The sequence below is a fragment of the Heteronotia binoei genome, chromosome 5, assembly GCF_032191835.1.
Source record: "Heteronotia binoei isolate CCM8104 ecotype False Entrance Well chromosome 5, APGP_CSIRO_Hbin_v1, whole genome shotgun sequence".
NCBI lineage: Eukaryota > Metazoa > Chordata > Lepidosauria > Squamata > Gekkonidae > Heteronotia > Heteronotia binoei.
In genome coordinates this window covers 120248525-120273857 of record NC_083227.1, presented here as the reverse complement: position 1 = coordinate 120273857, position 25333 = coordinate 120248525, and the positions used below count along the sequence as shown (strand labels likewise).

Below are 25333 nucleotides of genomic sequence, written 5' to 3'. Positions count from 1 at the left end.
GAGGAAGGGGAGAGAAAGAAGAAAACCCGGATGTTCTCTGTTCTAGGAATATCCGTCGTCACTCCAGTTAGAGCATGCGTAAGGAGGGGTTGCGGACGTACACCAAACCACCGAGTGATGGAGAAGAGGTAGGATAGAGCGGCTTCAGCAAGAAGAAGGAAAGGAATAACGGCCTGGTGGTCGGTTCTCCGGCACTCTTGGTGCGGGGTGTATTCGGGTCTTCCTTTTAAGCCATAGGCCAGGAGGGAAATTTGGAGATGAGGCGGGAGGAGGTTAGGGGCGGGGCAGGTCTTTTTTTTTGTTTGCATACCGGATTTCCTGGTTATTTTTGAAGCCTGGTTGGTCTTGTGGGAGAGTGGTAATAGTGACAACTGTTTATATGAGACAATGGAGCCGTCCACTAGGCGCAAAAGGCGGGAGTTCAGACTCGGGGGCTGGGGGTGGATGTTCTTGTCCTTTTTTAAAAAAGCGTCCAGAAATGGCTCTGCAAGCGCTTCCTGAATTACGGGACCGCGGCGGTGCGGTGCAGTGCAGCGTTGTTGTCCCTGTTTTTTTGAGGGTATGAGGCTGAGACATAATATACCCGTATTCTGGCTTGAGGAGACAGCTGTAATCCGCTGCAGACGTGGGGGGAGAGGTTGAACAAGTGGTTTACAGTAGACCTAATGCAAATAGTGGTCTTGTGACATTGAACATTTTACTCCAGTTTAAGCTTTTGTGGATTACAACCCATTTCTTCCCACCTCCTTTCCACTCATCTACCTAAAACATGTTGGCTAATAGTCCACGAAAGCTTACGCTGGGATACACTTCTACTTTTTAAGATTTCACGGGGCTTCTATCCAGATTTGCTACTTCTTTGTAATGAAGGCAGTCTTGCGATCTAGTGTGGTCGATCGTTAAACTACGACTGATCGCGTGAATTGCGGGCTGTTTGTGCGCAGAAGAGATCCCAAATGTATCCGGAAACTCGGGGGGCGCACGCGTTACTCGGGTCATTTCCCATATACATAGGCTGGAATCCCCCAGCCGTCTGGCAATAGATTTGTAGGCGTGAAGGCTTTGGAAAAGCAGAGAAAGGCAGCCGGAGAATATTAAGCGCAGAAACTGTGGGGTGATCCCGAAAGAGGCGGAGCTCTTTGGGCAGGAAAAGAGATCGAAATACGAGGGAAAAGCAAGCAAGCGAGGTTCTAAACGGGAGAAATCTCTTGTTATTGGGGTTGGGGTATGAGGCCGCCTATTTCTGACATAGAAATCTTTGGGCAAGGGTGTTCTGTAAAAGTGGCTGGTTCCAAATAGATCCCGGAAATCTCGTTATTGTATTTGGCAGTCTGGCTATTATACCGTCTAATTGAAAGCAGGAGGGGAACACTGAGCAAGCATTTCCTCCGCCCCTTCCTTTCTTGGTCAGTCGCGATGGTGGTGGGGATTTGATTTCTTTCTTTCTTTTTTTTGGTGATTGCTCGATATAGGTGCTGGAAACAAGGGCAAACATCTTTCCTAAACCCAAGAAACCTAAATTGACACGTGTGTCAATTTAAAAGGACACTGTATGGGAAAATAGGTCGTTTCAACATTCTCAACGCTTCAAGGAAAGTGTTAATAACAAAATACCTTGACAGCAGTAGTATATTTGTAAGAAGAAAAAGATAGTAGTGTGTTGTTTTGGTTTTTTTATAACTTCGAGAAAATGTTGGACAATTACTACTATAATTATTATGCATATTGGTTATTATGTCCAAACATATGTCATAAAACATGGAAAGGCAAAAATAAATATTAAGAATGAAAGCCTGGCTTTTTGACATGGAGAAGGTAACAGGTTGTTACTTCAGTTTATGAAAGATGATAGGTTTTAATAAAACACCTAGGTGACTGTGTGCTTGCCTTTGTGTTGGGGAATTCCTGTGATACAGCAGGCCTGAAACAGCATCCTGTTTTGAAATAAGTAGTTTGTTGAAAACGTTATATTCAGAAATTTCATATGGTGGAATTATAGTTTTCTGTGCTATTAAAGCAGTTTGATTAGAAGTGTAAGTCTGCCTGAATTTGGAACAAAATATCAAACGATGGGACAATTTATGATTGCCTTTTATTAAGCCTTTGAGGATTGTTCTGTCTAAGATGACATGCCTGTAAGACCTCTGCCTTTTTGATTTCTGTGGATCAGTGAAAATATATACAAATTCTTAAACCAATATATGCCTTGATTTCAGAGGAAAAGACGGCACTGATTTTGGTGTCTATGTAAATTGTCGTAGGTAGAGGTGAAGAAACTGGTGGGTGAAATTCCAGAGCCAAAATTCAACAGAGCTTTGTTCAAGTTCTTTGATATTAGTGACTTAAACATGCTGAACTTTCCATTGTTTTTTGACCCCAGTGTCTGAAAACTGACTGCTATTAACTACTCTTCCCTTCCCACACATATATTGTCTGTACTCCTCAGAGAGAAGTCATTCTAGTGCTTCTTTCTAGTCTAGGGTTTTTACAGCCACATTTTTCTTTATTATGGTATCCATGAATCATGCTTATATGAACTGTAGTTCTCTCCATTCATTTTGAACTTGTGCAGAAGGTAGAACTTACCATACAAAACCCACACTTGCATAAGTTGAAAAGTATCATGTTATCGTGTTATCTGACTGGTTATGGAACTTTTAAATAAAAACCCCCATCATTTCCTTTTCCTTAAAGTGCAGGTAACGGGGTGTGTGTGTGAATTTTTTGATCGTTTGCTCTGAGAGGTGAAGGCTTACTAGGTATAAATAATTGCAGGTTGTTAGTGCAAGCTTATATTTGTGGATTCTTGGCAATATAGCAATTTAAGGGGGATCTCAGATCTCCTATACGGGGGATCTCAGATATCCTATACGGGATATCATAAACAGATCCCTAACGGAAGGGCTTTTTCCAGCGCCACTCAAAGAGGCTGTGGTCCGTCCCCTCCTAAAAAAACCATCTCTAGACCCGGCCCAATTGGCACACTATAGGCCGGTCTCAAACCTGCCCTTTTTGGGCAAACTCATTGAGAGGGCAGTGGTGAGGCAGCGACAGACTTTCCTGGAGGACGCTTCCATCCTTGACCCACTTCAGTCCGGCTTTCCCCCAGGTCACGGGACGGAGACGGTGTTGGTTGCCCTGGTAGATGACCTTCAACAGCATCTGGATCGGGGTGGCTCGGCAGTACTGATGCTGTTGGACCTATCGGCGGCGTTCGATACGGTCGACCATCAGTTGCTGACTTGCCGCCTCGCCGACGCGAGGATTCAGGGGCTGGCCTTGCAGTGGCTTTCCTCTTTCCTTGAAGGTTGGGGACAAAGGGTCGCGATTGGGGGGGAACTATCCTGGAGGCGCTCACTTGACTGTGGGGTGCCTCAGGGAGCGGTTCTCTCCCCGATGTTATTTAACATCTATATGCAACCTCTTGCCCAGATTGCCCGAAGGTATGGGCTGGGGTGCCACCAGTATGCTGATGACACCCAGCTCTATCTACTTATGGACAGCCGACCGGTCTGCGCCCCAGATAACTTAGATCGGGCATTACAGGCCGTGGCTGAGTGGCTCAGGCTGAGTGGACTGACACTGAATCCTGCAAAGACAGAGGTCCTCTGTTTGGGCCGTCGGGGCCCGGGGGGGGGGAAATCCCCCTGCCAGCTTTTGGCGGTGTTCCGCTGAGGCCGGCGGACAGGGTCAAAAGCTTGGGGGTGCTACTGGAGCTGTCCCTAAATATGGAGGCTCAGATAGCGACCACTGCCAAGTCCGCGTTTTTTCATCTTAGACAGGCAAGGCAGTTGGCCCCCTTCCTGGACCCCAACGACCTAGCAACAGTGATCCATGCTACGGTCACCTCGAGGTTGGATTACTGCAATGCCCTCTACATGGGGCTGCCCCTGTGCCGGACCCGGAAATTGCAGCTGGTGCAGAATGCCGCGGCCCGGCTGTTATTGGGCCTCCCAAGATGGGGGCACATTCGGCCGGGTCTTCGGGCTCTGCACTGGCTTCCAATAATGTACCGAGTCCGGTACAAGGTGCTGGTCATTACCTTTAAAGCCCTATATGGCCTGGGACCTGCCTACCTGAGGGACCGTCTCTCCCCACACATTCCCCAGAGAGTACTGAGGTCTGGGACTCAAAATCTTCTCACCATCCCCGGGCCCAAGGAAGTGCGCCTCAAAACAACTAGAGACAGGGCCTTCTCCACAATGGCCCCTATGTGGTGGAACCAGCTACCGGAAGAGGTGAGGGCCCTGCGGGATCTTACTCAGTTCCGCAGGGCCTGTAAGACGACCCTCTTCCGGTTAGCCTACGCCTGACTGGACAAATGTAGCTTCTAGATTTTAGATTGTGATTATACTGTATAGTTTTAATGTAAAATTTTAAGGTCTTTAGGTTTTAAATGCTTGATTTTAAATGTAATAATTTGTTCCGATTTTATTGTTTTATTGTTTGTTGTAAGCCGCCCTGAGCCACTTGTGGGAAGGGCGGGATATAAGTTAAGGAATAAAATAAATAAATAAGGTTGTGCACACAACTCATTTTTTTTTGCATTAATAATAGTAATTGTTTGAGTCTTGTACCACAGTTGGCTATAATTTATTGTGTCTACTGTCTTTGCTCTGCCTAACAGGGATGAATGCAGGAAAGGTTAGTCTAGATAGAACATGAATATTATACATTAGGTCAAGTTACTGCAGCAAAGCAGTAGTGGGAATGGCCGATCTGATACCGGGTAATGAGTCCAGTCTTCTATCTTCAAAATACTTTTCAAGCCAGTACACGACTGATGTCTAACAATTAAAATTTTTCAACCTTGTGTCACAGAAGTAATTTTACGATGTCAGAATGATGCTAAATGGCATTAGAAACATATAGTTCTGGTTTTATATAGTAAGCAAGAAACAAATTACCATAGCCAATACACAGTTTACACTTCCCATTCTCTAAATATTATTGTCTTATCTTATGGTTAGGCCAGTTTGCTGCACAAACTTTCAGCAGGTCTGTATCTGTGGAAGTTAGCTGTTAGTTAATAGGGTGTATAGTAATGCACTTAAACTGGTGTATAGTAGCTAAAAGAATGAACTGTTCTTTGGGTAATTGGCTGCAGATTTTTAAGATAGTCTTTGGCAGGACACAACCAGTCTCAGTTCTCACATCTTTGTAGGGATATAAAACAGCCTACCTTACTGGGCTGTTGTAAGAACTATTATGATAACACATAAAGCACTTTGAACACTGAAAGTGCTGCACAGATGCTAAGCATTATTAACTCTTGTTAATATTTTGCTAGTGAAATAGTTCCTACATTTCTTTGTTCAGCTGCAAGGATTCACTGAGAAATGGTTTGGCTTTGCCAGCCTGAAATGTAGACCTACTAGAATCAGTTTTTAACCAAAGCGGAGAAGAATATGCTATAAATAATTGCAGCTATCCTTCTAACAGGTTGTACACTTGTTTTCTGCCATGCAATTATTATATTTAATAAAGAGTAGTGATTTTTGCCTTGCATTGTGTAGAAAATAATCAGTAGTGGAAGGGGGTAGTCTAATCCACTGTCCATTGCAGACTTCTGACTCATGCTGTTCTTAGGGGTCACAGCCTGTGGGGGCCTTTTTGGATTGCAGTGAGAGAAGGGAGTGAGGGAGTCCCATTCCGCTGACAGAATCCCTTCTGTCAGCAGAGATCTATAGCAGAATCCTGTTGTTGTCTTTAACCAAACTAAACTATATGTAGAGAGAAAGAGGCACAAGACAGAATAAATCCTAGGAGTTGTAGTATATATGAAGTCACATGTGCAAGTCAGACGTTGTGCCCTTAGATAGGAATGTCTACATCTGCAACCCTGTGTGCTACTGGATTTACAACTGAGAAAAAAATGCAAACAATAACATTTAGTGTGTTATAAAGAATGATGGTTTTGACAGTAATGAATTTAGGTTTGCCATAGCGTAGTAATTTGCTTTTATTATATTTCTGTTTATTTTGCAGTTTCTACTCTTGTCATCGTGATTGTGGTGCAGAGCTTTCAAGATGCCAGCAGCACTTGCAGAAAACAGTCAGGTGATCTGTGAAGTGTGGGCAAACAATCTAGAAGAAGAGATGAGGAAAATTCGAGAAATTGTTCTCAGCTACAGCTATATTGCAATGGTAAGGATGCTTCAGTGTTCAGTTTTTTTTCTGCATCTAGGACTTAATTCTATAGGTGGATATAAAGACATAAATATTTTCTTTGATTTGTGAGCCCTCAGATTTGTAAATTCAGCACAGGTGCCTAACTTAATTTGCATGCTGCTTCAATTGATCTAAAACAGGCTATTGTCTAAATCTTGATGATTTAACACTTTCGCATAATACTTTGCAGACATTCATCCCTTTGGTATTTTACGTGCTTACTGTTTGTTGATAGGCTCCTAAAGGCAGCTGGATGCTAGAAAGAGAACGCTGGAGTAGATGGAACTTGATATAAGACAGTTCTTGTATTCACAAGCAATACTCCCTCTAAGCTGTGGAGTCTTGTGAGCAAAAATTCTACTTCATGAGGTACTGGCATTAAAGTTCTGAACTATTGCATAAATTAGTTTGCTCTGGGGCCATCATCCTTCCTGAGCTAAGACAAAAATATGTGAGCCAGAAGCTAAAAAGCTGTAAGTTAGCTCACACTAATTCAGCTTAAAGGGAACATTGTTCACAAGTAAAACAGTCTTGTCCAGATCAGAACATTTCATACATTCACATATGACTTTTAGAACTTCACATAGCATAACTTTCTTGCATGCTTATTACATTTGTATTCCACTTACTAGCTATTAATGCTTTTGTAGTGGTTCACAAACAATCAGTGAAAACATTCCTTTATATTAGGACTGTGTGAGTGAAACATATTGGATGCAGAAGACTATTGTGTATTAAGAGGAATGGGGGAGGGGGGACGGCTATAACCTCAAAATGAGGGAGAACTTGCATTCCCCCAGGGATTTTCCAGATCCCTGGATTTTCAGGCTGTTTTTTATTTTAAAGTAAATTAGTACCTGAAAGGCAGACCACCAAGAAGACTGCAGAAGACAGCAGAAATAGAAGTGGGGGACAACCTGGGCATTTGGAGGCAGCTGCAGGAGTGTGGCTGGGCCCCCCAAAGGCGGCAGGTGACCCAGGTGCCAGGAGGTAGCTGCTCCAGCTCGGCTGGGGCCCCCCAAAGACCGCAGGTGACTCGGGCACCAGGAGGCAGCGGCACAAGCACGGCTGGGCCCCTCGACAGCTGCAGGTGACCCGGGTGTCGGGAGGCAGCTGCTCCAGCATGACTAGGCCTCCCGAAGACCACAGGTGACTCGGGCGCTGGGAGGTAGCTGCTTCAGCACAGCTGGGCCCCCTGAAAACTGCAGGCGGCCTGGGAGCCGGGAGGCAGCCACACAAACACAGCTAGGCCCCCTGAAGGCTACAGGCAACCACGGCGCCAGGAGTGCAGCAGGCGAGAGGAGCCAGGGAAGCACCAGAACACTAGCAAAGGCAGCCGGAATTGTGTTCCTGTGTGTTTCAGCTTAAAAAAAGCCCTGGTTCTAACTAACAGGGCACTAATTCCCGATATATCAAAAAAGTTACAATAATCATGTCTTGCTGACTCAGGTGAGTTTGTTTAAAAACTCAGTTTTCTTTTTAAGGCACATGTACTTTCAAGAGAGAATGGTTACACAAGGAAGAATTTTTCAAGCCTTTCTGTAACACCTTTTTGGTGACTGATTTGCTGTGGGCTTTTTAAATGATTGCTGTATAAAATAAATTCACTGTAATTAAGTGGTATGCATTACATGCGTGGCACCAGCCACAGCCGCCAGGTGCGCACTTTTGTTGTAAATTATTGTTTTAGGTTGAGAACTGTTTTACAGGTATGATAGAAATATTAATGTGTCTGCTTATCTGTGTGTATCAAAAAGATAATGCAGTTGTGATATGTAATGAATTTTTCTGTCTGACACTGATTTCATAGGTAGCCCTGGCTCAGTAACATTATAACCTTGTTATGTGGTATAGTTCAATAAGCCTCCCAAATCAACTGGGGCAGCATCATTGCTGGAAATGGAGTAAAACAAATAGGGAGCCATATATTAACGACACTGCACTTTAATGCCAGGAAGTTTTGCTGTGTATGATCGATGGCAGATCAATCTATACTTAATAAGTATGTGAGACCAAACATATCACGCAAAGGAAGCGATGTTATCTTTTCTCCTGAACAGCGATTAGCTCATTGGGCTTTAGTTTAAACTGATACTGAGTTTATGGCCTAATGCATACCTGAGGATCACAGACAGGATGTTGTCTTGGCTGAGGACTGCAGATAGGAGATTGTCCTCCCTTAGCTGACTAGATACTGGTCCATACTTATCAGTACCTATTTGAAAGAGGGTTCGTGCCAGCATGTTTACCTTGCAGCATTCTCCTTACCAATGTTCCCTCTAAGCTGTGGGGTCTTGTGAACAAAAATTTTACTTCCATCAGCTACTGGCGTTAAAGTTGTGAGTGAGTTATTTGCATAAGTTAGTTTGCTCTGGGGTCATCCTTCCTGATTTAAGACAAAAATGTTTGAGCCGGAGGCTAAAAAACAGTGAGCTAGCTTACACTAACTCCGTTTAGAGAGAACACTACTCCTTACTATCAAGAAAACGTCTTTCTTTTTATGCTCAGCCATGTGATCCACACTATATAGACCTGTCTCTTTCTGGAAGGGTTATGTTAGTATGCTTTCTTTTTTTTATTAACAGTTTTTAAAACTTGAAAGTAGTTAAGAAAGAACAGTGGATATATGGTTATACTACTACATAGTAAGGGTTTGTTAACTTTTAATCCACTACTGCCCTCCAGTACACACCATTATCACTGAATGTTTCTTTTTTAATTTATTAAAATATTTATTGAAAATATATACAAAGACTTTTTTCATTCTATACATTTGGAATGAGTGAAATGCTTTTCAAGAACAAGTTCTGTTCCTCAAATTTCCCAATTTTTCCATTGAAATTTTTAAAGTGTTCTCTGAATTTTTCTTGTTATACATTTTGAATGTGATAAACTTTGCTTTAAGAAGCATTTCTTTTGTTCTAAAAGAGAAAATATTTTGTTGTTGTTGGGGTTTTTTTATGCTTTCCAAATTTTCCAGTTCCCTTTTGGGAAAAATTGGAAAAGCATTCATGGAACACCCCCCCACCCCGATTTTTCCTCCCCCTCCAGAATGGGCCTCTGCATCTCTCCCTTTGTACTTTCTTCAGATCTCAGGTGTTTTTATTTGCTTACTGATAAAATTAAGATATCAGTTTTTGATCCTTGTATTAATGGTGCAGAAACGAGTAACAGTGAATGTCTCAGTTACAGGGTTATAGAACCTAGGATAAGATCCCTCGGAATAGCAAGGAACCCATAGAAAATGACTGTTTTTTTCAGGTCAAACTCTCTTCCTCATCAGTAACCAATGGGATAAATTTACTTATTGTAAGATGTTTGGTTAGATACATGGGTACTCTGCACTTTAAAAGAATAATTCTGGATCCAGATGGCATGGATCTTTGCCCCCAGGAGATGAAATGCTGTCCTACCAATGTGGACTCATGCAAAGGAAATGTGTCCTCTCTAATATTCCTGTGTTTTATATTGCAGGCTGCTTTGGGTGCCCAGTGGGGAGAAAAGCAAGCTATACTTGAATAAATATTTTAAAAATCTACAAATACTTCTAGATGAATGTTTATAGTCTTCGACATCCAGACAATTCTTGAATGTAGCTTTGAGCCAGACAGCAAAACGTTATCATTCTGAGGGCCATGTTTATATTTTGATAAACTCTGGAGGGATCTTTTGATAATCTGTGGGAATAGGTCTTGTACAATTTTAACTTTGTATGTACGGTATTCTCTTTAACCTGTTCTGTTGTCAACTCCTTTTCTCTGCTTCACAATGCACGCTTTCTGCACCATCTCAGGTACATATAGATGCCTTCCTCTGTTAATCCTTTTCCCCTGCCCTCCAAAGTGCGTATGTACTTTGGTGTAGTGGTTAAGTGTGCAGACTCTTATCTGGGAGAACCGGGTTTGATTCCCCACTCCTCCACTTGCACCTGCTAGAATGGCCTTGGGTCAGCCATAGCTCTGGCAGAGGTTGTCCTTGAAAGGGCAGCTGCTGTGAGAGTCCTCTCCAGCCCCACCCACCTCACAGGGTGTCTGTTGTGGGGGAGGAAGGTAAAGGAGATTGTGAGCCGCTCTGAGACTCTTCGGAGTGGAGGGCGGGATATAAATCCAATATCTTCTTCTTCTTCTTCTTCTTCTTCTTTACAGACCTCACCCTAATCTCTTTGCTAGGTTCCCTTTCCCCAATTCAGAGGTTTCTCTGCATCACCTTCTTCACTTTTTAAATGCTTCTGCTTGTCTTCATTGCTGTTATCTTATTCCTCTTTGCTGAGTTCTAGAGCAGCAGCATCCAAGGTTTTACCCTCCCAGCAGTTCATCTACACAGATAAGCTGTAAAGTATTGCTTGGTATTTGTAACAGGCTGGTAAAGCTGGCACCAACTTCACCATGTGCCTCTGAATCAAGGTAGACAAAGAACAGTACAGCTGTAGTGATGCAGCCATTCTCCAGCCCCTGCTTTTCATTCTTTTGGTAGAGTGAAGTGTTCCTACAAGGAAAAAGCTGCACTTAGGGTGTGGCCTACAATTGGCCTATGGACCTTGTCCTGGTTTCAGTACGCACAGGGTGTGGTTAGCTAGTTTCCAGTTGCACCTTGGAATGTTGGGAAGACAGAGCAAATAAGCAAAGCCATCCAGTTGAAAATGTATCAACAAATAGTTGGGAAAATATCTCTCTGATTCCAGATAGAACAAACAGGACCCTAAAAAGTCTGAGAATATATGAAAACAGGTTATCATTGTATTAATGATACTGGAGATTTAATTTTAGTTAGTCCACTAAATAGTCAAATTTTGGTATTCTTATCTAGTTAAATTTCTCAGGTTATTAGTGTAGTAAAATCCCTCCTTTCTCCTTGCTTAGGACACAGAGTTTCCTGGAGTTGTTGTTCGACCCATTGGTGAATTTCGTAGCTCTATTGACTATCAGTATCAGCTGCTCCGGTGTAATGTTGATCTTCTGAAAATCATCCAGTTGGGCCTGACTTTCACAAATGAGAAAGGAGAATATCCTTCTGGAATCAACACCTGGCAGTTTAACTTCAAATTCAACCTTACGTAAGTTGTGGGGCAATCTCTGTGTTCTGTGTCACCCAGAGAAAATGTAGCAAGAAAAATTCCTGTGTTAGTATGAAGGAATAATACTTCAAGCTAATTTTTTTTTATTTCAGAAGCTGTTAATAATTCATCTTTTCTCAAGACCTAATTAAAACATTGTTCTTGATCCAAGGATGATTACAAAATTATTTGGGCTGGAAGTCTGGACAGAAAATCCTATTGGCCTCTCACCAGATTTTATTTTAAAATTAGAAACAGTTTATTGCCCAGGAAGCCATATTTTCTGTGGCAACAAATGAGTAGGCCTTTTCCAAAGCTGTAATTAACACATGTAACACATTTATGTAGTAAAGATACATTAAAGTGAATTATGTAATATATAAGATTAGAGTCTTGTCAGCTGGAATGGCAACTCAGTTTTTACTGAGAAGCTTTGCTGTCTCTCATTTAGCCACATCTTTTAGGTTTGGGAAATCACAAATGTATGGTAATTAAAAGAAAAACTTAATATCCTTACAGTGCAATCCTAATGAGAGTTACTCCAATCTAAGTCCACTGAAACGAATGAGCTTAGACTGGAGTAACTCTCCTTAGGATTGCACTGTTTATGCCAGAAGGGAAGCTGTGTTAATGTTTACACCAAAACACAGTCTGTAACACTTGAACACAGATACATTTATCTGGTGTGATTTTTTTTTGTCATGAACAGCAAATTTGGGCAAATATGAATATAATTAATATAAATTAGATACCACATCCATAGCTAGGTAATCCAAATTCTGCGGTTGGAGAACTGAAACATTTTAATTAAGTTGCACGTATTGTAGAGCTTTGACTCTAGCAGCTTGATGGCTTCCTATATAATTTGTACAGGATCTTGATAACTGCAAGCAAAGTTCTGTTCATGACTGCTTTTCTTCTGCATCCCTACAAAAATTGCTCTTGATGGTTGGGAAACCCTTGGGACATGGGGAACTGCAATTTTTTTTTCGGGGGGGGGGGTTGGAGGAAATCTGTCTATCACTGAACTTTCTCACCTTTCCAGGAGTGTGTCTTTCAATCATACAAATGTGACTTTGGATTAAATCCATTATATTTTATTACCAGTTCAAGTCAAATTATATATCCTTACATGCAAAAAAGGGTATTTATCTTCAGGGTTAGTATATTTTAATTTTTGTAAGGATTACATCTGCATTAATTTCCTATCAAGGCTGTTAACAAGAGTGTTAGGTCTGGTAGTGAATGGAGGACACATCAGTAGTGGTGTGATGTATATCTGGATGTGGGTGGGTGTGATAGAGTATGCAGTAAATGATGCAGCCTGCTAGTATTGTTGGAAATAACATAGAAGCCTGCCTTATGCTCTTTCCATACTTGCCAGTGCACCCACATGAATTGCAACTTCTGAGACTTCTGCTGCTATGTAGGAGCCTATGGTGTTATACTCTCATTTGTGCTGGGTATGAGGTTCTCCTGTGAGGCAGAAGGCAAAGTTTGAGACCTCTGTACAAAGTTAGGATGGATTTGGGGACTTTTCTATTGCTTCCAGCACAAATGAACACACTTTGAATTATGGCATCTTGGGAGATTGCCTGGTCATCATTTATGGTTACATGAGTCTTTAGAGAAGTGCCAGACTTTTGTACACCATTTTCAGCTTGGAATATGACTGTCACCCTACACAAGTGAGCAGTATAGGCCACAGTCCATTGCCACTATCCAGCTCAAGGCCTAGGACGGCTGTTTCAGGTGACCTCTGTGTTCCTCAGCAGTCCTGCTTCCCCATCAATCTGAGAATTTTTGTGGTTCTTGTAATCCCAGTAATTCCAGAATATAGCAGAGGGTCAAAACTGTAATCTTATTTTTTCATGGAATGTATTTCACCCTTAAAACAGAGATCAGATAACTTTAACGAGCACTTTCTTTTAATTGTTCCAAGTACTCACATCCATAGGAGATGACTTGGTTTTACCATTACCCTCTGCGCAGCTTTTTAAACTTAAACTGGAAAATTGGAGTGTGTGTGTTAATTACCATCAGGTTTCTTCTGACATGAGAAGCCTTTTAATTAATGTCCTCCAAAATGCCTGTCTTTAACAACCTTGCTCAGGTCTCGCAAGCTTAGGGCTGTGGCTGCCTTAATTGCGTCAATTCATCTCATGTTGGGTCTTCTGCTTTTTCTGCTGCCTTCAGATTTCCTTGGCACTGTTGTCTTTCCCAGTGACGTCCTCTCATAATGTGACCAAAGTACAATAGCCTCAATTTGGTCATTTTAGCTTCTAGAGAAAGCTCAGGCTTGCAAATGCAAATATGTTTCTTTTTAATCCTTTCCATGCATTTAACAATGTGATAAAAATTCAGGACATATTGCATAATTTTGCATATTACATCATGAAATGAAAGTCCAAGATAAACTGTTTAGCGGGGGAGAAAGGGTGAAGGCTTAGGTGCAACAAAGACTGACATCTCATGCTTATTTGCCTTTCCCTCCTAGAGAAGATATGTATTCTCAAGATTCTATAGACCTTCTTGCAAGCTCTGGGCTGCAGTTCCAGAAGCACGAGGAGGAGGGGATTGATACTTTGCATTTTGCAGAACTGCTTATGACCTCAGGTGTAGTGCTTTGTGACAATGTCAAATGGCTTTCATTTCACAGGTTGGTCATAAAGTCTCTTGTTTTTAATTGTTGTGTTTGTAACACTTTGTGAATATGCTTCCTTCATCTTCTTGGTTTGGAGGGCAGAAAGAATTGTAATAGGGTTTCCAGTATGTTTATCTTCCATTTCAATGCAGCCCCTCACAGGGAATGTGCTTGTGCAGGCCAGCCATGGACAGACTCTTTCCCAGCTAGAAAGCCCCTAGAGGGGCACCCCTCCCCTCCACAACGGGAGTCAGTGGTTTTTCCCACCTAGTTGTCACATGCTCTGGTGGCGGGGTGTCCCCTTCTCCTTCAGTTTCTTTTTCACTGCTATATGGGTAGAGAATACTTCACAGTGTTGTCATTTCAGCTTGTTTTTCCTGTATGATTTTGGAGTTCTTTGCCATTGTATTTGCACGCCAAAGGTTTTCCTTCCTAATTCCCCTGCTGGTAGGACTACCTTCTTCCTCTGGGAGAGCTATCTAACTGGGTGAAGTGATTCTTGGCCTATCCTGAGTCCCTCTAGTTCATTCGATTGCCTGTGGTTCACAACATGGTGTCCATGGCACTTTTCAAAAAGTGCACAAAATGTGCCACTAAGATGACCCATAGTGATGAGCATGATCTCTGTCTCCTTTGAGTGAATTGCACAATGTAGCCGCTTGCAAGATTTGCCAGGTCTTTATACCCAAGGCATGTTCTGACTGGGCGTGTCTCGCCTCAAAGCTGTGTTATGGGAAATGGCTCTTTTGAATTTGAAACCAATCTGAAGACCCTGTCATCGGACTTGTCAACCTCCTCGGTTCCAGCTCCAGAGTCCTGTTCCAGACTACTGTCAGTTTGCTCAGTTCAGACTGCTCTGCCATCTAAATAGATCCTATGCCTGCTGAAAAGAGCCTCATCAATCATTTAGAACCAAGACATCTTCAGCCTCCATCGCTGCCACTTCCAGCCCATTCCTTGATGGAACCTTTGACCAAAAAACAGGTGAAAATGAAGCATAAGGCTAAGGAGGGTTCTGCGGAGCACCGGAGACACCAGTCGCCATCCCCAGAGGAACAGAATGTGATTTTAGGGCTCCTGTACACTCCGTCACTGCATCTTGACTCCCCTGTGGGGTCCTTGTCTGGCTCCAAAGAGGTGCTTGCTGGTATCCCAGGTCAATGGATTTGGTCAGAGTCAAGAATACCCTCACCTTGGCAGCTGCCAGTTCCATCCCAGTGGCTGCCCTACTATATGTCACCAGCTGAACTACAACAGTGGCCTTAGGATCACTCTCAGCGGTCCCAGGTTCCACCTCCCTCTATACTGGAGTTCCGTCAAGAGCAGGGGGATACCAGGTACTTAGAAACCCATTCTCCTTTTACTTCCTGAGGCAGATCTTGAAGAGTCAGAACAGTTGTGTCCCAGTACAGCTCTGGGAATTTCGGAACCGTCCCCAGAAGAAAGGGTTGGCGATCTGACTCACAGCTTTTCCAATGAAGGCCTTAGGTTTTACATTGAGTAAATGCTCAGGATGGCTAAAGCTCTCAATGTTAATGTTTTCACATCTGATAATAGACCAAAGGATAAGATTTTGAGTTGCCTTTACCCAGATGCTCCAGGCTTTGTGGTGTTTTTCATTCTCGAAGGCCTCACTGATTTGGTGGTGCCCATTTTGTAAAAACCTGGTTCTACCCCGGCAACTTCTTGCAGAGTCAGAAGCCTTTAGAAGATTAAGCAGGACTCTTGTGAATTCCTCACAGTTGACCCTTTGCCTTCCTTGTTGGTCACTGAGGACATGTCGGTATGCTATAGGTCTCACTACTGCTCCTTCCTGTGTGTTAGGGAGAGTCAGCACTTAGACTCCTTGGGTAGGAAGTTGCAGCTCTGAATTTCAGGATCATGAATTACCAGACAATCATGGGTGGCTACCAGCTCTTTTTATGGGAGAAACTGTTACAGCATCTGGGCACTTTCCCAGAAGAAAGATTGTCAGCCAAGTTGATCCAATCAGAGGCCATCAGGCTCTTAAGCAAGAGATAAATGCTGGCAGATATGAAGCTGATGTGGCCTCAAGATTGATGACCTTAGTTGTTGTCTTGAGGAGGCACTCCTGGTTATACATGACCACTCTCCCACTAGACACATGCTGCAGGGTTGAGGACCTCCCCTTTGAGGGATCCAGTCTTTTCTCTCAGGTCACAGATGAGTTTCTCTTCATAATTAAGAAACATCAAACTGTGAAAGCTGTTAGTGTGTTTTCTTCACAAGCTGTCCCAAGGCAGCGCTTTACCCTAAAGCAGCATGGTTTCTCAACTCCCTTCTATAAAGGTCAAAGACTAATGTCTTGCAACAGCAGCCGGTTTGGTGTAGTGGTTAAGTGTGCGGACTCTTATCTGGGAGAACCGGGTTTGATTCCCCACTCCTCCACTTGCACCTGCTGGCATGGCCTTGGGTCAGCCATATCTCTGGCAGAGGTTGTCCTTGAAAGAGCAGCTGCTGCGAGAGCCCTCTCCAGCCCCACCCACCTCACAGGGTGACTGTTGTGGGGGAGGAAGGTAAAGGAGATTGTGAGCCGCTCTGAGACTCTTCGGAGTGGAGGGCGGGATATAAATCCAATATCTTCTTCTTCTTCTTCTATCTTCTTCTATCTTCCTCTTCCTCTTCCTCTTCCTCTTCTTCTTCCCTACCAGTAATGCAACAGCAGCCCTACCAGTATCCTCAATGTCAGTACCTGTCCTTTTCCTTCCAGAGGAGAAAAAATACCACGAAACCCAGGTCAGTGGGTCCACCAGCTTCCTCCTAGGGACCAGAGTCAACAATCCAAGAAGTTTTGACTATCTGTTCAGATTTCCTCTCTGATCCCCATGTTTGGGGGTTGGGTATCTCATTTTTATAGAGCATGGTGTTCTATTTGCTCTGATGTTTAGGTTTTGTGAACTGTTAAAGATGGTCATTTCCTTGAACTTACCTCAGCCATGCCTCCCCGCATTAGCAGAGGTGGATAACTCTTACCCGAAGCTGTGAATCCAGCTGCATGAGCTCCTATGTGAGGGAGTGGTTTCCCTGGGTTTATTCCAGTTTTTTTTTCTGGTAGATAAGAAAGATGAAGGCTGTAGGTCCATCCTTGATTTAAGATGATTAAACATATTTCTGAAGGTTTCCAAGTTCAGAATGGTTTCTCTGTTGTCTAACAGAGTTGCTTACTCCTAATTCATGGTTTGTAGTCTTGGATATCAAGGGTACAGATTTCCATTCACCTCTCACACAGAAAGTACCTTCATTTCAGGCAAGGTTCTGAAATTTTCAAATACTCAGCTCTGCCCTTCAACCTCATCACTGCCTCTAGAGTTTTTACCAAATGCATGGCAGTGATGATGGCTCATTTGAGGACTAAGGGTTACACTATTTTCCCCCTATTCAGATGATTGGCTTATTGTGGCCCACTCTCGGGAGCTCCTCAAGTCTCCTCAAAATATGATTGTCTCCACTTGTGCCAGTTTAGGCCTGGTGGTTAATTGGGAAAAATCCCACTTGGAATCTTTCCACAAGGTTCAGTTTATTGGGATATCTTGATTCGCTATAAGAAAGGGGCATGACCATTAAGAGTATGGTGTGCACTTTCTTATGGAAGAGGTGGCTGCCAGTTAAGGCTAGCCAGTGCCTTTTGAGCCTGATGGTATCCATTATGGAAGTTATTTCCGTGCCAGGTTACACAGACAAGTTTTTCAGCTCTGGTTCCTTTGGAACTTCAACCTGGTGAGGCATTCACCCTGGCATTACCTCTCTATCCCTAGAACTGCTTTGAATTCTCTTAGTTTGTGGACTGAATATGTCAGTGTTTTTACAGGAGTCCTGTTTGTGGCTTGGGCTCCCCAATTCATCCTGACTACTGATGTCTCCCTGACGAGGTGCTGTGCCCACTGTGAGGAGCTTGCAGTTCGGGGCAGGTGGTCAGAGCTCAGCAGTGGCCTTCACATCAGTATTCAGGAGTTGTGGGCAGTCAGGTTTGCAGTGATCCAGCCTTCTTGGGAGATACATTCCAAATCCTCTGGTCAGAAGCCCAGTTTTATGCCTCCCCTCTTTTGAGCAGAGTTATAGGGAAGCTGAGAGGAGAGGGTTTGGACTGCATTCTGATTGCCCCTTTTTGACACACCAGATTTGATTCTCTAAACTCCCCCATCTTGTGAGGGTCACAGTTTATCATCTTTCCCCCGGTTCTGGATTTGTTGGCAAGGGGGCCTATTCCATACCACAATGTGTCCCTTTTGTGTTTTTGGAGAATATGCTCATAGGGTTACAGTTCTCACCTGAGACGTGTGATGTTTTAGTTCAGGCTAGAAAATCCTTTACCTGATACTCCTACTCCAGAAAGTGGACTTGGTTTGAGTCCTGGGCCCAATCTAAAGGGTTGTTGCCCTTTTCCTGCTCCCACTTCCCCTTCCAGCTGGAGGGCTAGCTGAGTCCTTGGTGAAGGTGCACTTAGCAGCCATCTCTGGCATATCATGAGTAGTAGAGAACTACTTTTTTGCCCATAAGCAATCACAATGTTTCCTTAAGTGTTTACTCAACGTTTCCCCCCCTTCCACTCACGTTGTGCCACAATGGTCCCTTTCCCTGGTCTTGGCTCAGTTGATGAAAAATACCTTTGAGTCACTGGCCCTGTGTCCCCTAGCCCTGCCTCTTAAGAAAGGTGCTTTTCTTGTGCAGTTCCTTCGGCTAGGAGGGTGAGCGAGTTGGCAGCCCCGAGGGCAGCCCCTCCATTTTTGAAGCTTTTAAATGAAAAGGTGGTACTCTACCCCAATTTGGAGTTCCAACAAAGGTAGTCTAAATTTCATCTGACACAAAAGATAGTACTACCAGTTTTCATCCCATCTCTGGAGTCTGGTGCTGAGAAGGCACTTCATATCCTGAATGTTCAGAAGGCTTTATTAAGTTATGTGAAAAGGACGAGGTATTTCCAGGTAGATAAGGCCTTATTCATTTGTTATTGGGGCCCAAGAAAGGGGGAGGCAGCTTCTTTTTAGTCCCTTTCAAGGAGGGTTATAGCCACTGTTCATTCATGTTATGAGTCAGCTGGTCAACGGTGCTCCTTGCAGGTTACAGCGCACTCCACAAGAGCACAAGGTTCGTCATCTGTGTTCCACACGAGAGTCCCACTAGTGGGATATCTGCAAAGCTGGAACATGGTCACTGGAGGATATGTTTGTCAAGCACTATGTGTTGGACCTGCAAGCGAGGAAGGATGCAGTTGTGGGCAATTCGTCAGCCACTTTTTAGGGAGAGCTTCATCTTGTCTCCTTCAGTGAGTAGCTCGCTAGTATCCCAGTGTGGGGCTGCACTGAAGACGGAAGAAGAAAACAGGGTTGCTCTTACCTGTAGTTGTTGTTCATCAATGTCTTCTGTGTAGACACACGTCCCCTCCCTCCTGCCCCATTGTGAGGTCTTACATGCCATGCTTCCAGTGTGATTGTCAGTGATGGCTTGGCAGGAACTGAGGGAGAAGGGTGTGTCCCGCCTTCAGAGCATGTAACGGTTTAGGCAGGAAAAAAAGTTGACCCTTGCTCCAGAGGGGATTTTTAAGTTGGGGAAAAGTCCATGCCTGACCTGCACAAGTGCAGTCCCGATGTGTGACTGCAGAGAGTATGTTGATGAACAACAGTTACAGGTTAAGTGGAACCCTGTTTTTTTCCCTCTTCCCGTCAGGACCTTTTTCCTTTCTCTCACAATGTGACATGTTGAAATCCAGCAAATAAAACTTTTCACATCATTTTTGAATCCTAGCAAAATACTGAGTTGCTAACTGGTTGTCTTAGTAGACAAAAAATGATTGGGCTACCCAAATTGTTAATCTAGGTAAAGTTATATGAGCTGTAGAGTTAAGTGATACTTTAGTTATAAATAGGGCAGCAGAGCATAAATGGATTGAAATACTTTTAAGTGCTGGACTTTAAAACCCCATCTCCCCAGAAACTTGTAGCTATACTTCAGCAGCTATCTTCTGACTTTGAAAAGTATATGTTGATATTGGGGGAATGCAGTTAATCTGTCATAGCAGACATAAGCTTTTGACTGTTGCTGAGTGACATATCTTTTCACCATTTCTCCAACAGCGGGTATGACTTCGGTTATATGGTGAAACTGCTAACAGATTCAAGGCTTCCAGAAGAAGAGCACGAATTCTTTCATATCCTGAACCTTTTCTTCCCATCCATATATGATGTGAAGTACTTAATGAAAAGCTGTAAAAACCTGAAGGTACTTTTCAGTACTTTGCCAAGCTTGTAGCTGCGGTTTGCTTGTATATCCACAAGCAAAACCCTCCACATATATCTTGCTTTGTTTTCTTAATTACCTTTGCTTTATAGATGCAAAACAAAGTTTGAGTCCAGTGGCACCTTTAAGACCAACAAAGTTTTGTTCAAGGTATAAGCATGTGGACAAAAGGAACCCATTAGATGTTGTTTACCGTGACTACCAGAAAGTTTTTGATAAAGTTCCTCATCAAAGGCTCCTTAGTAAGCTCAAGAGTCATGGAGTAAAAGGATAAGTCTTCTTGCAGATCAAAAACTGACTAATTAATAGAAAACAGAGAGTGGGTATAAATGGGCAATTTTTGGAGTGGAGGGTAATAAGCAGTGGGGTACCGCAGGGCTCAGTACTGGGTCTGATGCTTTTTAACTTGTTCATTAATGATTTGGAGTTGGGAGTATCAGTGAAGTGGCTGTTTGCGGAGGACAGTAAATAGTTGAGGGTGGTGAGAACCAGAGGATTGTGAGACACTCCAAAGGGATCTGTCAAGACTGGGCAAGTGGGCATCAACTTGGCAAATGAGGTTCAACAGGGCTTTTTTGTAGAAAAAGCCCAGCAGGAAGTCATTTGCATATTAAGCCACACCCCTGGACATCACCATTGTTTCACATAGGGCTTTTTTTGTAGAAAAAGCCCAGCAAAAATTCATTTACATACTAGGCCACACCCCCTGATACCAAGTCAGCTAGAACTGCATTCCTGTGTGTTCCTGCTCAGAAAAAGCCCTGAGGTTCAATGTGGCCAAGTGCAAAGTAATGCACATTGGGGCCAAAAATCCTAACTAAATGCAAGCTGATGGGGTGTGAACTGGCAGACACTGACTAAGAGAGAGATCTTGGGGTCATGATAGATAACTCACTGAAAATGTCGAGACAGTGTGCGACTGCAATAAAAAAGGCCAACATTATGCTGGGAGTTAATAGGAAGGGAATTGAAAACAAATCAGCCAGTATCATAATGCCCCCGTATAAATCAGTGGTGCGGCCTCATTTGGAGTACTGTGTGCAGTTCTGGTCACCATACCTCAAAAAAAGATACTATAGCATTGGAAAAAGTGCAGAAAAGAGCAACTAGAATGATTAAAGGGTTGGAGCACTTTCCCTATGAAGAAAGGTTAAAACACTTGGGGCTCTTTAGCTTGGACAAATGTTGGCTGAGTTGTGACACGATAGAGGTTTACAAGATTATTCATGGGATGGAGAAGTTGAGAAAGAAGTACTTTTCTCCCTTTCTCACAATATGAGAACTCGTGGATATTCAATTAAATTGCTGAGAAGCTGGGGTAGAACAGATAATAGGAAGTACTTCTTTACCCAAAGGGTGATTAACACATGGAATTCACTGCCACAGGTGGCGGTGGCTACAAGCATAACCAGCTTCAAGAGGGGATTGGATAAGCATATGGAGCAGAGGTCCATCAGTGGCTGTTAGCCACAGAGTATTGTTGGAACTCTCTGTCTGGGGCAGTGATGTTCTGTATTCTTGGTGTTTGGGGGGGCATACGGGGAGGGCTTCTAGTGTCCTGGCCCCACTGATGGACCTCCTGATGGCACCTGGGGTTTTTTGCCACTGTGATACAGTGTTGGACTGGATGGGCTATTGGTCTGATCCAGCATGGCTTCTCTTATGTTCTTTTATATCCACACACTTCTTCAGATACAATGATATGGAAATTACCAGTCCATGCCTGTAGAAGAGTTGGTTTTACATTTCACCCTTCATTGCCCAAAGGAGTCTTGCAGTGGCAACAATCACTTTCCCTTCCTCTCCCCACAATAAGACACCCTGTGAGGTAGGTGGGGTTGAGAGAGCTGTGACTGATCCAAGGTCAAGGTCATCCAGCTGGTAGAGGAGCAGGGAATGAAACCTAGTTCTCTAGATTAGAGTCCGTCACTCTTAACCATTACACCATGCTGGCTCTCCATATTCTGTATTATCTGTATTCTCACCAATCCCCCAGAAAGGCAGTATGTGGTCTTTATTATTTGGAATAATAGAATAGTAGATTGTAATGTAACATAATGAATAGTACAGTGTAATGCGATTTGGAATGGTAGATTGGAATGTATTTCTCTGGGCTGGGGTCAGGGATGATTACATAGCCAGTTGTCCCACTTTAAAGAAAATGCTGTAAGGTTGCCTACATGCTAAAGAGAAGACAGATGGAACGTAACAACAGGGTCTCAGTTAATTACTCTGAGCATTCCACAATTAAGGATACATCTGCTAATCTCCAATTTAGACATATTTGTTTCCTTCACTGTGTTTTCCCCTGGCATAAAACTCAAATTATAATCATATAAACTAGGCTTATTCCTGTTTGGTCCTTGAATCTGTTAAACATCTTTATTATGCTGTATGCTGATTTATTGTTCATCCTCTGCCTATATGTATGGACTTGTACCTTCCATTTCATTGTATCTGAAGAAGTGTGCATACACATGAACCTTGAATAAAACTTTGTTGGTCTTAAAGGTGCCACTGGACTCAAACTTGGTTCTGCTGCTTCAGACCAATAGAGCTATCCACCTGAATTTATATATGCATATTAGGATTGAGATTCTGGTCATTTTATCATGACCAAAAAATGACAAGAAAGCACTGTCTTTTTTGATGGGCTGTGGGGAAAGGGTATTGTCAGTTCTAGTGTTAATCCTAAAGCTTGCATTTATAAGATGTACATACAGCAGGAAAAATAAATCTTTTTAAAAAGATCTGTGTAAGTTAATATGGACCACATTTTTGATCTAAATTGTAAGGTTTGTAGGTCTTGCTGATGTGGAACATGTTTAGGGGGCAGGCAGGTATGGTATTACATTTATTGGCTGTCCACATAATCCTGTTCAGAAATCTTTCAGTTTTATAGACTGAAATTGATGATACATGTAGCAGTATATTCTTGGAAATTGGCATGAAAAATGCTTTTTATCAGCTGCAAATCTAAGTGTTGTGTGTATATATAGGAGTGGGAGGGAGACCTTGTATGTTTTCTAAAAGTTATAAGGCTGGATATAAATCGAATAAAGTAAAGTAAAGGATTAATAGCTGGGAATAGTTTTGGGGAGGAGGGGCAACCTAGGCTCAGATCCCTGCTTTGAAACTCACTGGATGACCTTGATACAATCGCATTCTCATTCTTATCTCATTGCTGGGTTGAGGCTACAATTGCTTACAGCTTTGTAAAAAAGGAATAATGTAAATAAAACTCAATCTCACTTTACACTCCAGTTATGACCCCAAGTGGCTTGCATTATTTTCCCCCATTTTATCCTCATAATAATCCTGTGAGTTAGGTTAGGCTTAGTATGTATGACTGGCCAAAGTTAGAATGAGGATTTGAACCTGGCTCTGCCAGATCATAGTATGACGTCACCAGTACTACTGTCATATGTAATCTGCTGTCAAATTGGGTTTTGTCTTCTGCATCTCAGTGGTATCATCACTCATTTGCTACTGAATTCTTATTCAGGGTTAACTTTATTTGAATAAGTAAATATGAATCTTTGTTTATTTCAGTGTACCATCTATAGGGCTGACCTTGAAGGTATTCTGTAAATTTCATGTGGTACAAAATGTCCACTGTTTCAATCTACTGTCATGCTAAAAGTGCATTATGCCTGTATGATGTGCTGACTTTATCCAGTCACTTTCTGGGCTGACTTTATCCAGTCTCAGTTCCAGCTGCTGCATTAGACGTGTTCATTTTTCAGATTTGTTTCCTGTATTGCAGGGAGGTCTTCAAGAAGTTGCTGACCAGCTAGATTTGCAGAGGATTGGACGGCAGCATCAAGCTGGATCAGACTCTCTACTCACAGGGATGGCATTCTTCAGAATGAAAGAGGTACATACAACTTGCCTATTCTGAAAAACCAATAAGGACTTGTGTGGCTAAACACTGAGCGATTTTTCATATTATTCAAGAGGCCCTATTCAAACTTTCCAAGAGTAATACAAGCACTGCAGAAATGTCTTGACAATTAATTATATGGCAAAAGTTACAAGGGATGAATGACACACTAGAAATGTAATGTTGTTTTCTCTCTCTAGTTGTTCTTTGAGGATACAATTGATGATGCAAAGTACTGTGGGAGATTGTATGGCCTTGGTACCGGAGTGGCTCAGAAACAGAGTGAAGATGTAGAAACAGCCCAAGAAAAAATGAGTATTTTGGCTATTATCAACAATATGCAGCAGTGACAAGTAGGTCTCATTTTGCACAAGGGGCCATGGGGGGTAAACTGCCTCCTTTAAAACTGTTTCACATCTCACAAGCAAATGACTCACAAGGAGAACTATAGTTTTTGTAGAGGGCAAAAAGCATCTTTATGTCAAATCCTAGAAGATGCTGATCAAGTGATTTCGTAAATGTCGGTATAGTATTTTGCCTCTATGTAAGAACCAGAGGGACAAGTTACAATGTATATACCTCTTTTCTTTTAAACCAGACTGAATTTGCAAGGGGTAAATAATTTCAGAACTTTTCAGCAGAGCTGTGGTTCTCATGCACTTGCAGATTCCGCTTTTGAAAGCTTATTTTAAAACTTCTTTTGCTCTCTGTGAGGGTGATGTGTTTTTCAGCCCTCTGCTAGTTTTTACCTTTTGTGTAAGTCAGTTTGTGACCATTCAACCCTGGTGGTGGAGATAATGCATGAAAGATCTGTGTTAGTGGCAGTCATGGTTTGTATTGGCTAGTACTATATCTAGCACCTCCTTCCTTTAGATTGCTGCACCCATGGAATATTACATTAAGTTTACTCTTTACTGTAGACTGGAACAAAGTTGTCTGCATGTTTGAGAACTGCAATTAACAGTCTGGACCAAAACAATTTCAGTTGCTTGGTTTCACTTCAAGTGAAATACCCTTCTAATAAACTGGAGGTTCTTAAGTGAATAAAATTACATGTTGTATTTAAAATTTTACACCAGTGAAAGTTAAAGCTTCTAGATTTCCCTTTTATACTACATTACAGCCCCAGATTGTTGAAAATGGCTATAGAGTAAGAAGCAAGTCTCATACAGTCCAGAAAACAAAATGGAAGGTGACAACAGTCTGGTATTTTAACAAACTTAAACTCTCCACTATGCACATATTTTGCAAGCTGGTGTTGAAAATGCTTGTGTGTATATATTATTGGTTCTTAATTTTGTAAAATAAAGACTTTTTTCTTAAGGCA

The 25333-nt window shown here is 42.5% G+C and overlaps 1 protein-coding gene across 6 annotated transcripts; it reads left to right on the top strand.

Moving 5' to 3' along the window:
- Positions 1–25333, top strand: CNOT8 (CCR4-NOT transcription complex subunit 8). 6 transcript variants are annotated; one of them, XM_060240264.1, is made up of 8 exons: positions 1–128; positions 5989–6147; positions 11031–11224; positions 13722–13883; positions 19961–20105; positions 23890–24000; positions 24207–24359; positions 25130–25333. In XM_060240264.1, exons 2-7 carry the CDS (start codon positions 6031–6033, stop codon positions 24354–24356), a joined length of 879 nt encoding a protein of 292 aa, XP_060096247.1. In that variant the 5' UTR covers positions 1–128; positions 5989–6030; the 3' UTR covers positions 24357–24359; positions 25130–25333. The 6 variants fall into 6 exon arrangements, with proteins under 6 accessions (XP_060096247.1, XP_060096246.1, XP_060096243.1 ...); XM_060240263.1 differs by having other exon boundaries at positions 91–200; XM_060240265.1 differs by lacking the exon at positions 1–128 and adding an exon at positions 310–358.

Excerpts from the sequence above, each read along its gene's own strand:
- CNOT8 (XM_060240264.1), top strand. The coding sequence starts at position 6,031 with ATGCCAGCAGCACTTGCAGAAAACAGTCAGGTGATCTGTGAAGTGTGG. Across the intron at positions 6,148-11,030 it reads GCTACAGCTATATTGCAATG|GACACAGAGTTTCCTGGAGT; the intron begins GTAAGGATGCTT and ends CTCCTTGCTTAG. Across the intron at positions 20,106-23,889 it reads AAAGCTGTAAAAACCTGAAG|GGAGGTCTTCAAGAAGTTGC; the intron begins GTACTTTTCAGT and ends CCTGTATTGCAG.